The 14554-nt window shown below is 40.1% G+C and overlaps 1 protein-coding gene across 2 annotated transcripts in view; it reads left to right on the top strand.

The window, feature by feature from the left end:
* Positions 1 to 6753: 6753 nt before the first annotated feature.
* GOSR1 (golgi SNAP receptor complex member 1) overlaps positions 6754 to 14554 on the top strand; it is a 51788-nt gene continuing 43987 nt past the window's right edge. Inside the window, exons 1-4 of one of the 2 annotated variants that reach the window (XM_003812719.5) lie at positions 6754 to 7221; positions 10911 to 11031; positions 13982 to 14069; positions 14426 to 14533. In XM_003812719.5, coding sequence (XP_003812767.1) covers positions 7191 to 7221; positions 10911 to 11031; positions 13982 to 14069; positions 14426 to 14533 — 348 coding nt within the window. In that variant the 5' untranslated portion in view covers positions 6754 to 7190. The remainder of the gene's footprint in view (positions 7222 to 10910; positions 11032 to 13981; positions 14070 to 14425; positions 14534 to 14554) is intronic. The other variant, XM_008965178.4, reaches the window with a different exon arrangement.

The following is a 14554-nucleotide window of genomic DNA, read 5'->3' as shown; positions in this document are numbered from 1 at the left end:
TACACCATCAATTATTACACACAACTTTAAAGCAATAAAATCAGTAGATAAAGCCCAATTTTACCTTTCTCTCTATATATGTATGTATATGTATATACATACATACATATATATATATGTATATACATACATACATATATATATATATATATATATTTTTTTTTTTGAGACAGAGTCTCACTCTGTCTCCCAGGCTGGAGTGCAGTGGCACGATCTCGGCTCACTGCAACCTCTGGCTCCCGGGTTCACGCGATTCTCCTGCCTCAGCCTCCCAAGTAGCTGGAATTACAGGCATGCGCCATCACGCCCAGCTAATTTTTGTGTTTTTAGTAGAGACAGGGTTTCGCCATGTTGGCCAGGCTGGTCTGGAACTTCTGACCTCAAGTGATCCTCCCACCTTGGCCTCCCAAAGTGCTGGGATTACAGGCGTGAGCCACTGCGCCCGGCCCCAATTTTAACTTTAATATCACAATTTTCACCTACATTAGTAGAATATTAAACGTAAACATGCTATTTCTTTGGCATTTTAGTTGAGGTCAAATAATCCTCTTCCCTAATTACTGTGTAAACAAATGTAGACAAGGTAAGCACGAATGAGACAGGATGGCCTATATGGAGTAGTAAGGTGTTGAAGTTTAGAGGCCAGCCTAGAAGACTGAGGAAAAAAGGGTGAGAATTACTTGATAAGATTGAAGGTATGATAATTGGAAGTGGGAGTATACTGAGATGGATATTTCAAATTCAGCAATATGAAGAGGCAGTGATCAAGTCAAAACTGTAGGTGGAAAATCAGCAAGTGGAGAAACTTAAGACGGAACACGGAGGAAATAGAGTGCAGATTAAATAGAAATTGCTATGTAACATGGATTATATTCTGTAATTGCCATTGAGGTGGAGCCAAAGTGAAGGAGTAATGGAGAAAGTCTAGATTGCTAATTTCAAATATTTGAGGTTATTCCAGTATTTATTATTGTTATTTATTTATGTACATATGGTTCCTAGCAGAGTTTTTCAAGACTAAACAGGCTTTTGATCTACAGTCAAAAGCATTGATGCTATTGAGAGGGAATGGAACAGAAAGGGACTGGGCAAGTTACAGTAATGACTGAATTGCAGGACTGCTATATTTTTAAAAATAATAATTTTAGATTTATAGAAAAGTTGCAGAGATCATACAGAGTTGACTCCTGGGTTTTGATTTGGAAGATGTGTGTTGGGAGGACAAAAGAGGAAGGATTATACACAGTTTTCTATTTAGCAGAACGTGAATGGAACACATTGGAAAGAGGGCCTGGGCATAGGAAATAGGATGTCTAGAATCTAGGCAGCCATGCACAGTTTGGGTACTCCAGGTGTCAAGCCATGTGGCTCTGCTTCTAGGTGACCAAGTTCAATTGAAATCTCTAGTGGAAGGTGTGTCCCTCCTAGAGTTGGAGCAGACCTCACAATTTTTCACAAGTAAAAGAAGAGCAGAAAAACTTTTATACAGGTTTCAGATGTTTATATTATTGAACACTGTAAAATATAATTATTGTTTTCAAATGAATAAAAGATAAACCTGAGACTATCACAAAGATCTATAACATAATAGCAGAACTTCTGGAAATGAAAGTACAGAAACTAAAATGGATAGTTGGAGTGGCAGATTGGGCACAGAGAAGTAATTAACTAGAAGACAGATCTGTAGAAATTCTTACGTAGCATGGAGACAAAAAGGTAGAAAATACAAAGGAGAGGGTTAAAATGTGGATTTGGCATACAACTAATACCACATGTTTGATAACCACAGTTTTAGAAGAAAGAAAAGAAAGAGCATAGGAAACTAAGAGGCAATGAGAATTTTCCCCAAATTGATAAAGATAGCAACCCATAGATTAAAGAAACTCAATCCAAGCAAGAAAATGTAACATCCACACTTAGATCAGTGAAATTGCAGATCAACAAAGACAAAGACAAAAGAGATTAGCAATTAGACACTCTCAACAATAGAAGCCAAAGTACATTGAAATTATACTTTTAAAATGCTGGGGGAAACATTAAATAACTTCCAACATAGAATTCTGTATTGAACATACCTTTCAAGAATGAAAGCGAACTTCCCGGTCGCTGAAAACATTAGTGGCAGCCTAGCTACCTGTCTCCCGATATTTCATTGCAAAATAATGCACGCACATGAAGGAAAAAGTATACAGAAATCACACTCTCAGCATAATTTGAAGTCAGAGAATTTTGAAACTTCAAACTGAGTAAGATGAGGAAAATCAGCAGATCGCAACATGGATTCTCACAGGCCCACCCCAGCAGCATCCCACAGGCTCTGTGGAGCGAAGCCAGATGGAGATAAACTGCAGGGAAGTCAGGAGAGGGACGCCAGAAAAAGAAAGTAATGTTCTAATCTTGGCCTAAAACTACTGCCAGAAAGACTAGGTCCACCTAACTCTCAATCTCAAAAACATGTCCAAGCAGATCCGGGCAGAAACCAGAGGCAAGAGGCTTCAGAGTGAGCACAATTTAAAGGGGGCAGGTGTGACTTAATGAGGCAGTCTTTGAAACACACAGCTTCAAAAGAAAAGAAGAGCTTCTAGTGAAGGGAAAAATGAAAAAAGGAGAAGCACCTTTGACAATTAGGTGATGAAAAGAAGCAAAAGAAAATTAGGTGATGAAAAGAAGAAAAGGAGGAAATTCGAGTCCTGCTAGTCAAATGAGAACTGCAAAATCAGAGCACTTACAACTCCTCCCCGAACATGCCAACAAAAATACCTACTAAAGTATTTAATACCTTAGCTTTGCTCTATTATCAGAACAGATCTCAGCCATGAAACATGAAAATATAAATAGCATATATGAATGAATATTGATAAGATGAATTTGTCATTATTAGCAGATGATATGCTTATATATATGGAAAATACAAAATAATCTACAGATAAATTAGAAATAATAAAATTTAGTTCCACTTCCAGCTATGAGTGGATTGGCTTGAAATGGAAAGACTTCTCGTCAAGAGCAATTAGAAAAGCTAAATTTTATTTTTTAAAAAAACTGTTTGAAGGATTGGATAACTACTAATGTAAGAAGGACTTATGGCATCAAGATTCCGGAACAAAAAGAGCTGAGAGGTGAGCATGATGGTAAAACTTTCACCTCCAGGTATGTTTCAATTCATAGGTGACAGAAGAGAGGCCAGGCAAGAGACAGAGAACTCAAACAGAAGTTTTAGGCAGTATCACTGGGTGGAGGAAAATATGAGGTTAGCACCTGTCAAGGAAGTGGCACTGGTAAACAGTCTTCCAGTTAGGAAACCTGAATGGCTAGACATTAGAATTAAGTGTTAACCAAAAATAGACCAATTTTAACAAACACAGAATCCCTCTTGGTATTAGTTCCACCCCATACTGGATTAAGCTGATCTGCCCCTACCTGAACTGCCTGCAAGAAGAGGCAGTAAATTCTTTCTGGAGAAAGACAACATCATCTAGATCCTCAAATGATTAATACAAAGTTGTATCTATAATATATAGCATCCAATCAAAAGTTCTTATTATCAAAAGACAAGATTAAATTGTGAATGATCAAGAAAAATAGAAACAATCCTATGGGAAGTACAGATTTCTCAGTTATCAGAAATTTTTAAAGAATGATGATGGGCCGGGTGCGGTGGCTCACGCCTTTGTAATCCTAGCACTTTGGGAGGCTGAGGTGGGTGGATCATCTGAGGTTGGGAGTTTGAGACCAGTCTGGCCAACATGGAGAAACCTCATCTCTAATAAAAATACAAAATTAGCTGGGCGTGGTGGTGCATGCCTGTAATCCCAGCTACTCGGGAGGCTGAGGCAGGAGAATCACTTGAACTCAGGAGGCGGAGGTTGCAGTGAGCTGAGATCACGCCATTGCACTCCAGCCTGGGTGACAAGAGCGAAACTCCGTCTCAAAAAAAAAAAAAAAAAGCCGGGCGCAGTGTCTCACACCTGTAATCCCAGCACTTTTGGGAGGCTGAGGTGGGAGGATCACAAGGTCAGGAGTTCGAGACCAGCCCGGCTAATATGGTGAAAGCCCATCTCTACTAAAAATACAAAACTTAGCCAGTGTGGTGGCAGGCACCTGTAATCCCAGCTACTTGAGAGGCTGAGGCAGGAGAATCCTTGAACTCAGGAGGTGGAGGTTGCAGTGAGCCGAGATCGTGCCACTGCACTCCAGCCTGGGCGACAGAGCAAGACTCTGTCTCAAAAAAAAAAAAAAAAAAAAAAGAATGATGAATGAATTCAAGAAAGTAGAAGACAAGATGAAGAATTTTAGCAGGTTTTTTTTTTTTTTTAAGACAGGGTCTTACTCTGTCACCCAGGCTGGAGTGCGGTGGTGTGGTGATGGCTCACTGCAGCCTTGACCTCCAGGGCTCAAGCAATCCTCCCACTTCAGCCTCATGAGTAGCGGGACTATAGGGCGCATCACCACGCCTGGCTAATGTTTTAATTTTTTGTAGAGATGAGGTCCTACTATGTTGCCCAGGCTGGCCTCAAACTCCTGGACTCAAGCAATCCTACCACCTCAGCCTCCCAAAGTGCTGGGATTAGAGGCATGAACCACTACATCCAGCCCGATAATTAAAACATTTAAAAATTAAATCAACAATTTCACTTCTGGACAAAATGGATTAGCTGTATTTCTTTCTATTTTTCCCACTAAGCACAGCAAAAAAAAAAAAAATTATATATATATTTTTAAAAAGACTCAAAAAGGTGGAAAGAAGAAGGCAGACCAGCTAGGGACCTCAGAATGTAAAGAACATGAAGGTGAGTTCCCTGGGTTTCCTTTTTGTTTCGTATGTCCTATACTGGGTGCTGGAGAAACTGGCAACCTAGAAATGCCAAAGGGTGCAGACAAGAAAAGTCCAAAGGAAAATGGAAAGCCTTCTCTCTCCAGACAAGGGATGAGGAAACAGGTATCCTAACAAGACAGAATACTTTTGGACAATAATTTCACCACTCTGGACAAATGCCACAGAAAAAACTGAGGCCCATCTTCACTCCTTGCCATCAAAGGCTGAGTGAGGAGGCTAGGCTTCCACACTCACCTGGCTCTAATGAAGCACTCCACCCACCCCCCACTTGGACTTCTCGTCCATTGCACAGCAGCAATGAGGCTCCCTGCCATGGTGGCAGTGGGGACCACATGTGGAGCAGTAACAAGGCACCCCCTCCCTGGGGAATCAGTGAAGGCCAAGGGAGAGCCTGAACTTCCACTGCCACCTGGAAGTAGCAAGCATTTCCCTATGTCCCCCAGCAGCATAGTATCAGAGGAAGTCTGCTTAAACAGAAGACATAAATAAGATCAGAATCTCATAACAAATACCTGAAACATCAGGATACAATTTATAAAAATTGTCATTCCAATAGCCCAGAGAACTTCGACTTGAGTGAAAAAAAGACAACAGACCCCAACATCAAGATGACACAGATGTTGGAATTATCTGATGAGGACTTTAAAGCAGCTCTAATAAAAATACTTTAGTGAGCAATTACAAACAAACTTAGAACAAATGATAAAACGAGTCTCAGCAAAGAAACAGAAGATATAATGAGGAACTGAACAGAAGTTTTAGATATGAAAAATGCAATAATTGACATGAACTCAACGAATAGGCTCAACAGCAGAATGGAGGGAACAGAGGAAAGACATACTTTCTGTCAGCAAATCTGAAGACAGAATAGTAGATAGTACCAAATCCGAATGATGGAAAATAGACTGAAAAAAAATTAGCATAACTTCAGAGCTATGTGGGACATTAACACAAGATCTAGCATTCACGTCATCAGACTCCCAGAAAAAGAAGAGAAACAGTATGAGACAGAAAAAGTATTGGAAGAAACAATGGTTGAGAATCCCCCAAATTTGGCAGAAGACATAAATGTCAGAATCAAGAAGCTGAGGATATCCCAAACAGGATAAATCCAAAGAAATCTACACCAAGGCACATCATAACTTCTGAAAACTAAAGAACAGTTCTTGAAAGCAGTGAGAGAGAAAATGTATTTTAGCTACAGTGGAAAAACAATTCCAATTTTAGCCAATTTCTTATCTGAAACTATGGAGGCCAGAAGGAATTGGCACATTTTTCAAGTGCTGAAGAAAGAAATTGTCAACTTCAGATTGTATATCTGGCAACAATATCCGATCCCCCAAGAATGAAGGGAAATCAAGACATTCTCAGATGAAGAAAAACTAATAGAATTTGTCACCAGCTGATCTACTCTTTAAAAAAAAAATGGCTGAGGGAAATTCTTGAAACAGAAAGGAAACGATTAGAAAAAGGAATCTTGGGACACTAGGAACGAAGAAGAGTAAAATATGCATAAATCAAGTAAGCTTTCCTCTTCTCTTGAATTCTCTAACTTATGCCTGACACTTGAAGCAAATATTGTAACACTGATGTGGTTCTCCTCAATGAATGCAGAGGAAATACTTAAAAACAACTATATTATAAATGAGTGGGGGAAAGAACTTTACAGGAATTAAGGTTTCTACACTTCAGTAGAATTAAGTCAGCACCGGTAGACTGTGATAATTTATGTATCTATAAAGTGTGGGTTTGGACAGCAGATTTTATCAGGTTGAGGGCTCAGGCCGAGAGCATGTAGAAGCAGTTAGCTCACTCTTTCTAGATGTGGCGGCTGACAAGGACAAAGAGGGCTGGGACTAGAACTGCTGTAGACAAGGATAGCAGCCAGTGGAGAAGAGCGCATACGCCAAAGAACGTGGATGATGGAGCACAGGCGGGGAGGTAGGATGAAGGAAATGGCTCTGGGAAGAAAGGGTCTCTATGTCTGAGAAAGGAAGAAATTGGCTGAAGACACAAATTAGAGACAAGGTGAGGGAAATTGAGGGAGTTGCCTGAGGATGATTCTCCTCCCAGTCAAGTAGGCACCTGCTGAGAGAAAGGATAAGCCGAGATGAGGGAGATGATGATGGTTTGCGGCGCAGAAAGCGGGAATGAAAGACAGGAGCTAAAGCCGAAGTTTTTTATCTCTCGCTACTTAAAAGCTGTAAGATAACGAATTGATCAGCAGGTGGCAGTGTCCGCGGAGGCTCGCATCCCGTCGGCCCTGGCTCTCAAGGCGGAAACACGCACCATGGTGACTTTCCGGCCTGCATCGCCTCCGCTCCCCTATCCCGGCTGACGTTGGACAACAAAGATGGCGGCAGGGACCAGCAGTTACTGGGAAGGTGAGGGCGAGAAGGGCTCCGGGTGCGTCCTACGAGGATGAGAGGGGCTGAGTGAGGACAGATCTTGGGAGAAGCAGCAGAGGAAAGAACCAGACCCCCGGAGCGGCCGAGCTGAGCAGCGGGGCTTGTCTAAGTGGGATCCCCGGGGCCTTGGGGATACCGAACGGTCTGGGGCAGGGGTCTGGCCTGGCCGGGGCGTGTGAGCGGGACGTGGGGCAGGGGTTGGGCAGAGTGGACAGAGCGGGGATGTAGAGGAAGAGGGCTCTCAATCGCCTGGGTAGAATTGTGTTGAGGGAGTAATGGAACTCGGACGAAGGGGCTTGGGGTACGAACTCTGAGAGGAAACGAATGTTGAGGGAGAAGATCCAGAGCCCCGGAGACTGGAGGAGTCAGCGCATTGGAGCTGAGGTCACTATTGGAAAACTGAGTGGGAAAAGAGGAGGAGGAACTTGCATTCCGGTCCGTCGGAGGAAATATGAAGAGAATAGGAGACAGAATGTCTCTTATTGGGTCCCCATGACAACTACAGGTTGGGGACTTCCAGGACTGGGTGTTTGAAGGAGGAGAAAATAACTTACCCTTCTGCTCTAGAGTCTAGAATCGGTTTTATTGAAAAAGTTGAGAGAACCTGTGTGAATTGCAGTTACATTTGCTATACTTCTCCCACCAAAAAAACCTTCTCGTGATTTGACAATGCATTTGTTTAATTCCTGAAAATATAGTCGGATAAAGTGAGCTTACATAAAACTCATTCCTGGATCATGATGATCAACAAGAGCAGAGAAAGCTCACCTTTTTCTCCCAACTGTCTCTTTGCTTTACAGCCGCATAGAAACTACTTTCCAAATTCCTTTGACCTGTTTTTATTGCTATACACTGAAGCCTCTAGAAACCACAGTATTGTCACTATCAGCCCCTTGGTCTAAGAAACTCAATTCTAAATTTATCCAGATTTGCCTATCATACTTTCAAAATGCTTTTACTTATGTTTCCTACTAGAGAAGACAATTATTCCAATCACAGAAAAGCGTGCTTATAGTTTAAAACATGTATTACAATGCCCATTTGAAATGTGTGTACCAGCTAGAAAACTTTTTTTTTTTTTTTTGGAGACTCGCTATGTCGCCCAGGCTGGAGTGCAGTGGCGCTATCGATCTCGGCTCACTGCAGCCTCCGCCTCCTGCGTTCAAGCGATTCTCCTGTCTCAGCCTCCTGAGTAGCTGGGACTACAGATGCATGCCACCACGCCTGGCTAATTTTTGTATTTTTAGTAGAGACGGGGTTTCACCATGTTGGCCAGGATGTTCTTGATCTCCTGACCTCGTGATCCGCCCGCCTCTGCCTCCCAAAGTGCTGGGATTACAGGTGTGACCCACCGCGCCCGGCCGCTAGAAAACATTTTAAAATTATGTAGAAGAGGCTACTGATATCTTTATTACTAGTCATTAGCCTGTGGTTTTTTGAAGCAGCATGCTATAATATTACAGCGGCTCATTACTGACAACCTACTCTGTGCCAGCTGCTATAAGCATATGATTACCAATACATAAGCAAACCCTGAAGGTAGGGGTTTAAAAAACAAGAAGCTGAAGTTCATAGGTTAAGTAGATTGTTGATAAATCATAGAGTCAGTAAGTGGCTGTGCCGAGATTCGAACTGGCATTTGGTCTCTGGGCAAATATGCTCCACTATGTTAACTACGCTTTCTATTTCTGGTTGAAAAGCATATTGAAATAATGTTTTGTATTCTTTTTGAAAGAGAGATTCTTATACCATTACCTCTGGTACTTCTGCCCTTTTATTTTAACCTTCACTTCACCATGAATGAGAATACTCGTATCTGTGTGTGGGTGTCCAGACTGTGGCTTCTGTCACGCAACCCTTAGATGCCAGACTGCTAAACCAATTTCTCTACTTGCCTGTTTGCTTCTGCTATTAAAACTTATGTACTTATTTCTGTCATACTCATATTCGACCTTGTTAGTAGCACATTGTTTATTGTTAGTTTTAGCCCTCCAAATTACTTTCAGTAAGTTTTTTTTTTTTTTTAGATGGAGTCTCGCACTGTCGCCCAGGCTGGAGTGCAGTGGCTCAATCTCCACTCACTGCAAACTCTGCCTTCCAGTGCCTTCCAGGTTCACGCCATTCTCCTGCCTCAGCCTCTTGAGTAGCTGGGACTACAGGCGCCCACCACCACGCCTGGCTAATTTTTTGTATTTTTAGTAGAGACAGGGTTTCACCGTGTTAGCTAGGATGGTCTTGATCTCCTGACCTCATGATCTGCCTGCCTCGGCCTCCCAAAGTGCTGGGATTACAGGCGTGAGCCACTGCGCCTGGCCTCAGTAAGTTTTTTAAAGGCGGTTTTTGGCCAGGTGCGATGTCTCATGCCTGTAATTCTAGCACTTTGGGAGGCCCAGGCAGGAGGGTCACTGGAGCTTAGGAGTTCGAGAGCAGCCTGGGCAACATTGTGAGAAAAAACAGAAAAGAAAAAAAGAAAGAAAAAGGCAATTTTTGTGGTAACTTTTTTTCTTTATGTTCAATTGAGAAGTCATTTTGGTCCGGGCGTGGTGGCTCACACCTGTAATCCTAGCACTTTGGGAGGCCAAGGTGTGGGTGGATCACTTGAGGTCAGGAGTTAAAGACCACCCTGGCCAACATGGTGAAACCCCGTCTTTACTAAAAATACAAAAATTAGCCTGGCGTGGTGGTGTGTGCCTGTAGTCCCAGCTACTTGGGAGGTAGTTGAGGCATGAGAGTTGCTTGAACCCAGGAGGTGGAGTATGCAGTGAGCCAAGGTCATGCCACTGCACTCCAGCCTGGGTGACAGAACGAGACTCCATCTCAAAAAAAAAAAAAAAAAAAAGATAAGTCATTTTGCTATTATGAAAAGAAGTTCATAAGCCTAATAAAGCTTTGGAACATAAAAAGCAAAATCCCTTTCAAAAGAATAATGGCTTCTTTCTTATAACATTAACTGGTAAGTTGATAATGCTGGTCATAAACCATATTTTTAGTTCCTTTGTGATTTGTATTATCTTCTTGTTTTTCTCTGAATTGCAGAATTTTAGTTATTGCTATACAAATAGTTTCAGGAAGGATAGAACAACATTTGTTTTCTAGCCATCTTTGGAGTAAAGCTGCGAAGTTGCATCTACCATTACTATTTCCCTTCTTGCCCCCTCTGAAGTTTATAAGTGACTAATCTGCTTTGCTGGGCAAGTCCTTGGTTTCCTTCTTTGAAGACTTTTATTTTCCTTTTTTTTTTTTTTTTTTTTTGAGACATAGTTTTGTTCTTGTTACCCAGGCTGGAGTACGATGGCGCAATCTTGGCTCACCGCAACCTCTCCCTCCTGCGTTCAAGCGATTCTCCTGCCTCAGCCTTCCGAGTAGCTGGGATTACAGGCGTGCGCCACCACACCTGGCTAATTTTCTATTTTTAGTAGAGATAGGGTTTCTCCATGTTGATCAGGCTGGTCTCAAACTCCCGACCTCAGGTGATCCGCCCACCTTGGCCTCCCAAAGTGGTGGGATTACAGGCGTGCGCCACCGTGCCCAGCCAACACTTTTCTTTATGGGGGTAACAAGATCAGTATATGATCATTTTCATAGTTTGTTTTCTTTAGAATGGTGCTGTGATTTTTGTGTCTACTTTTTATGTCTAATTATTTGTTGTTATAATTTTGTTAAAGATCTCAGGAAACAGGCTCGACAGCTGGAAAATGAACTTGACCTGAAACTAGTTTCCTTCAGCAAACTATGTACAAGTTACAGTCATAGCAGTACCCGAGATGGAAGACGCGACAGGTATAGGTACTACCAGATTCTGTCTCCTATGCCTTAACTGTGTTTTTAAAGCATTAAAAAATAAACTAAAATATATAACTTCTGTAAGTTGGTCTATTGGTGAATTTTTGGTGTTTTGTTTTGCCATTCATTGTTTTATTTTTTAGTGACTTATTAAAATTCTTCTGAATTCTCGAGACTAGCATTTATTTGGAATCCTTAGACAAAGATTGTTACAGTGTCAGAAGAAACCTGCTAGAACTTCAGAATAAGTTTGTATCAAAAATATAAGTGTCTAATTCAGCCAGTGTAGGGAAAAGGTGGCTGATTTGCCCGTGTGGCATGTATTTCTTGTGTTTTTCAATTGCTAAATGGACCTGTGGATCTACCCAGGTGCCAGGTATACATACTGCTTTTCTGGTGTTTATTGTATTAGAGGGTATCTAATGCACTGTGTATCCTTGTTATTAATTATCAAAGCTATCTTTAATTTTGGTACTTTTTTGAGAAACTAGTGTATTACCATATTAAATGTATGGAAAATATATTCTTATCTTTGAAGCTTATGCTCTCTGTAAGTCATCCACTTGTTTCAAGAAAATATTGGGAGTAGCCAGGCACAGTGGATCACGCGTGTAATCCCGGGACTTTAGGAGGTTGAGGCAGATGGATCACTTGAGCCCAGGAGTTCAAGACTAGCCTGGGCAACATGGTGAAACCCTGTCTCTAAAAAAAATAGAAATAAAAAAATTTTTTTAATTAGGCAATATTTAAGACAGTTACAAAGAATAATATCATGAACCCCCATGACCCTATCTCCCATTTTTAAAAAATGATAATTACTCATTCCACTGAAGCCCCTTATGGCACCCCACTTTCTCCCACCCCATAATCAACATATATTCTTACTGCATGTTTATATTCCTGAGCAATTCATAGTATTCTATTATGTTATATAGTATATATATAATATAGTTATTCTACAACTTTTTCTTTAACATTTTTGAGATTCAGCTATGGATTCATGTAACTCTGGTATATTCATTTGTAATTCATATGTAGTATTTTATGACTGTATCACAGTTTAACCATTTGATGATGGCCATTGTTTCTAATTTTTGCTAATTAATAATAATTTTGATAGCTGACATAAGAGTGTTCATTATATGTTAGGTAAGAGCTTTCTATAAATGCTGCTGGGAACATTTTTACGCAGAATGTTTCTATATACCTAGCGGTGAAATTGCTGGTAGCAGAGTTGTTGTTAATCCACACTTATTTTACATACTTTTTCAAAGATTAGAAGTGAGTAGGATATTTGTCAGCTAATAAAAACAATGAAATCTGAGCTTGGATTTGAATCTAGGTCTATCTCCAGAGCCCACACTCTAAACCCTACTATAGTGTATACATTTGAACAAAAAGCTAATTTCAACACTATAGCCAAATTACTATTTCTTTTTCATAAGGACTCCTTGGTTGTAAAGGCAGCAAGGCCAACATTGACTCTAGGATCTAAAAATAAATTACTAACACATCAAGTAGATTGCATTGCTTTGGGCTTGGCTTTATTTAGCAAGTAAAGAGAATGAAGAATGTTCTTTCTATGCATTTTCTATGTTCTGTGTGCTTCATGAACTAATACTTTTGTTATTCCTCTAAAGGAAAAACTATCTTGAAAACATTTCCCAAGAAATTCTACCACAAACTGAAACTGGCTTTGTAAAATTACTTCAGCCTAACTCCCCTTCTAAATAAAAACCTAAGGCCATGAGGATCAGGATTTGATGTCTATTCTAAAGTGTCTTGTTTGATGCCCAGGTTGGAAGCATGTCACTATGAGTCAACTAAGCAATAACTAGAATATTATTTATTCCAGGCATCTTTCTTTCTTTCTTTTTTTTTTTAACTTTCTGTATTTTGAGAACTTCAAGGTCTATGAATCATTACCCACCTATAAGATGAATTAAATTTAACTGAATCCCAGTATTGTGAAGAATTAGTTTTTGGCCATTTCCCTTTACTCTTACACTGTCCTGATGAATATATGAATACAATGAGCATAGAATAACCAGTAGTAGAGACTGCTCTCGTGTTCATTCATTTATTCAACAGAAGTTTAATGAGCATCTACTATGTGCCAGGCTGTATACTAGGTGCTAGGCGTATATCTATGAATAAGACAGAGCAGTTTTTTCCTTCCTTCATGAAGCTTTAATTCTATTGGCATATTGTTCTTTTTCATATATCTGGTAGAGGAGGATTTATATTAGTAGTCTACAGAGCATTTATTTAATATTTTTCATTTGCCACACCCAGGCACTGTCACAGGGTAGCACAAAGTCTTCAGTAAGATTGGAGAGCATAGTCATTGCCTGGGCATTTATCTGTGTCCAGTATAACTCTGATCTGTATTGAGCTGCTCATCAGATGCTAATACATACCTAACCTGATGAAGGTTAGTGGTGTTTTGGAAAAGGCAAAAGAAACACTGAGGACAGGTGGGTTTAGAATTTGAATCTGTCAAACGTAAGTTTCACTTGTAAAAAGATAGATTTTTGACTATTCAGATTTGAAAAGGCAATTTAACACAATTCTACAAAACAAAAGGATGATTGCATACTGTAAGTGAAAATGGAGAAGATTAGTACCAAAGCATGCAGGACATGGCTGTATATATTGGATTTAAAGCCAGTTCCTGAGTATTCGTTAGCTGGTTATCCAATCTGTGGATCATTTAAACCTCAATCTTATTTCCTCTTGGTAAGAGTCAAGGAAAGAAGAGAGAACGTAATGTTGAGGTTGAAGGAACCATAATTCCTTTGGGGTAAAAATGTAAAAGATCGTTTCTCACAGACCCTATATAACATAATCCATAATTCATTTTATGGCTCCTATTAATTACCTTATTATTTTAAGTATGTTTTAAAGGACTGCATTTGAGTAATGGATCCTCTTTAACTGAACTTCTTTTTAGTTCTGATACAACACCCCTTTTAAATGGATCAAGCCAAGACAGAATGTTTGAGACAATGGCGATTGAGATTGAACAACTTTTGGCAAGGGTAAGTGCTTTCTGTTAAATGGCTATTTTGCAAATAACTGTATACTTGTTAGGTAGGATCCTGGATTATATTGAGACAGACATGTTTATTGAAATTATCCATTCCATTCAATATGTGTACCTCCCCACACCACTTGAATTTTGATGACAGCCATTCTCAGGTGATATGATGTTATTTTGGTCTTTATGGATTATGTGGGGGAATGCTGAATTCTTACTTGCTCTCTTGTTTATTTTTTGTTTTGTTTTGTTTTGTTTTGCTGTCAACCAAAAGGGCATATAGGCAAATAATTTGCTTTTAGCTGTTTATAGTGCTTAGTAAAATATTTTGATTGTTTTTTTTTTCTTTATTTCTAGCTTACAGGGGTAAATGATAAAATGGCAGAATATACCAACAGTGCAGGTGTCCCCTCCTTGAATGCAGCCCTGATGCATACATTACAGCGGCATAGAGACATATTGCAGGTAATATATTGGGCTCGAGAT

The sequence above is a fragment of the Pan paniscus genome, chromosome 19 (genome assembly GCF_029289425.2).
Source record: "Pan paniscus chromosome 19, NHGRI_mPanPan1-v2.0_pri, whole genome shotgun sequence".
NCBI lineage: Eukaryota > Metazoa > Chordata > Mammalia > Primates > Hominidae > Pan > Pan paniscus.
Note: the sequence above shows the minus strand (reverse complement) of the source record. Positions and strands in the feature narration are given on the sequence as shown.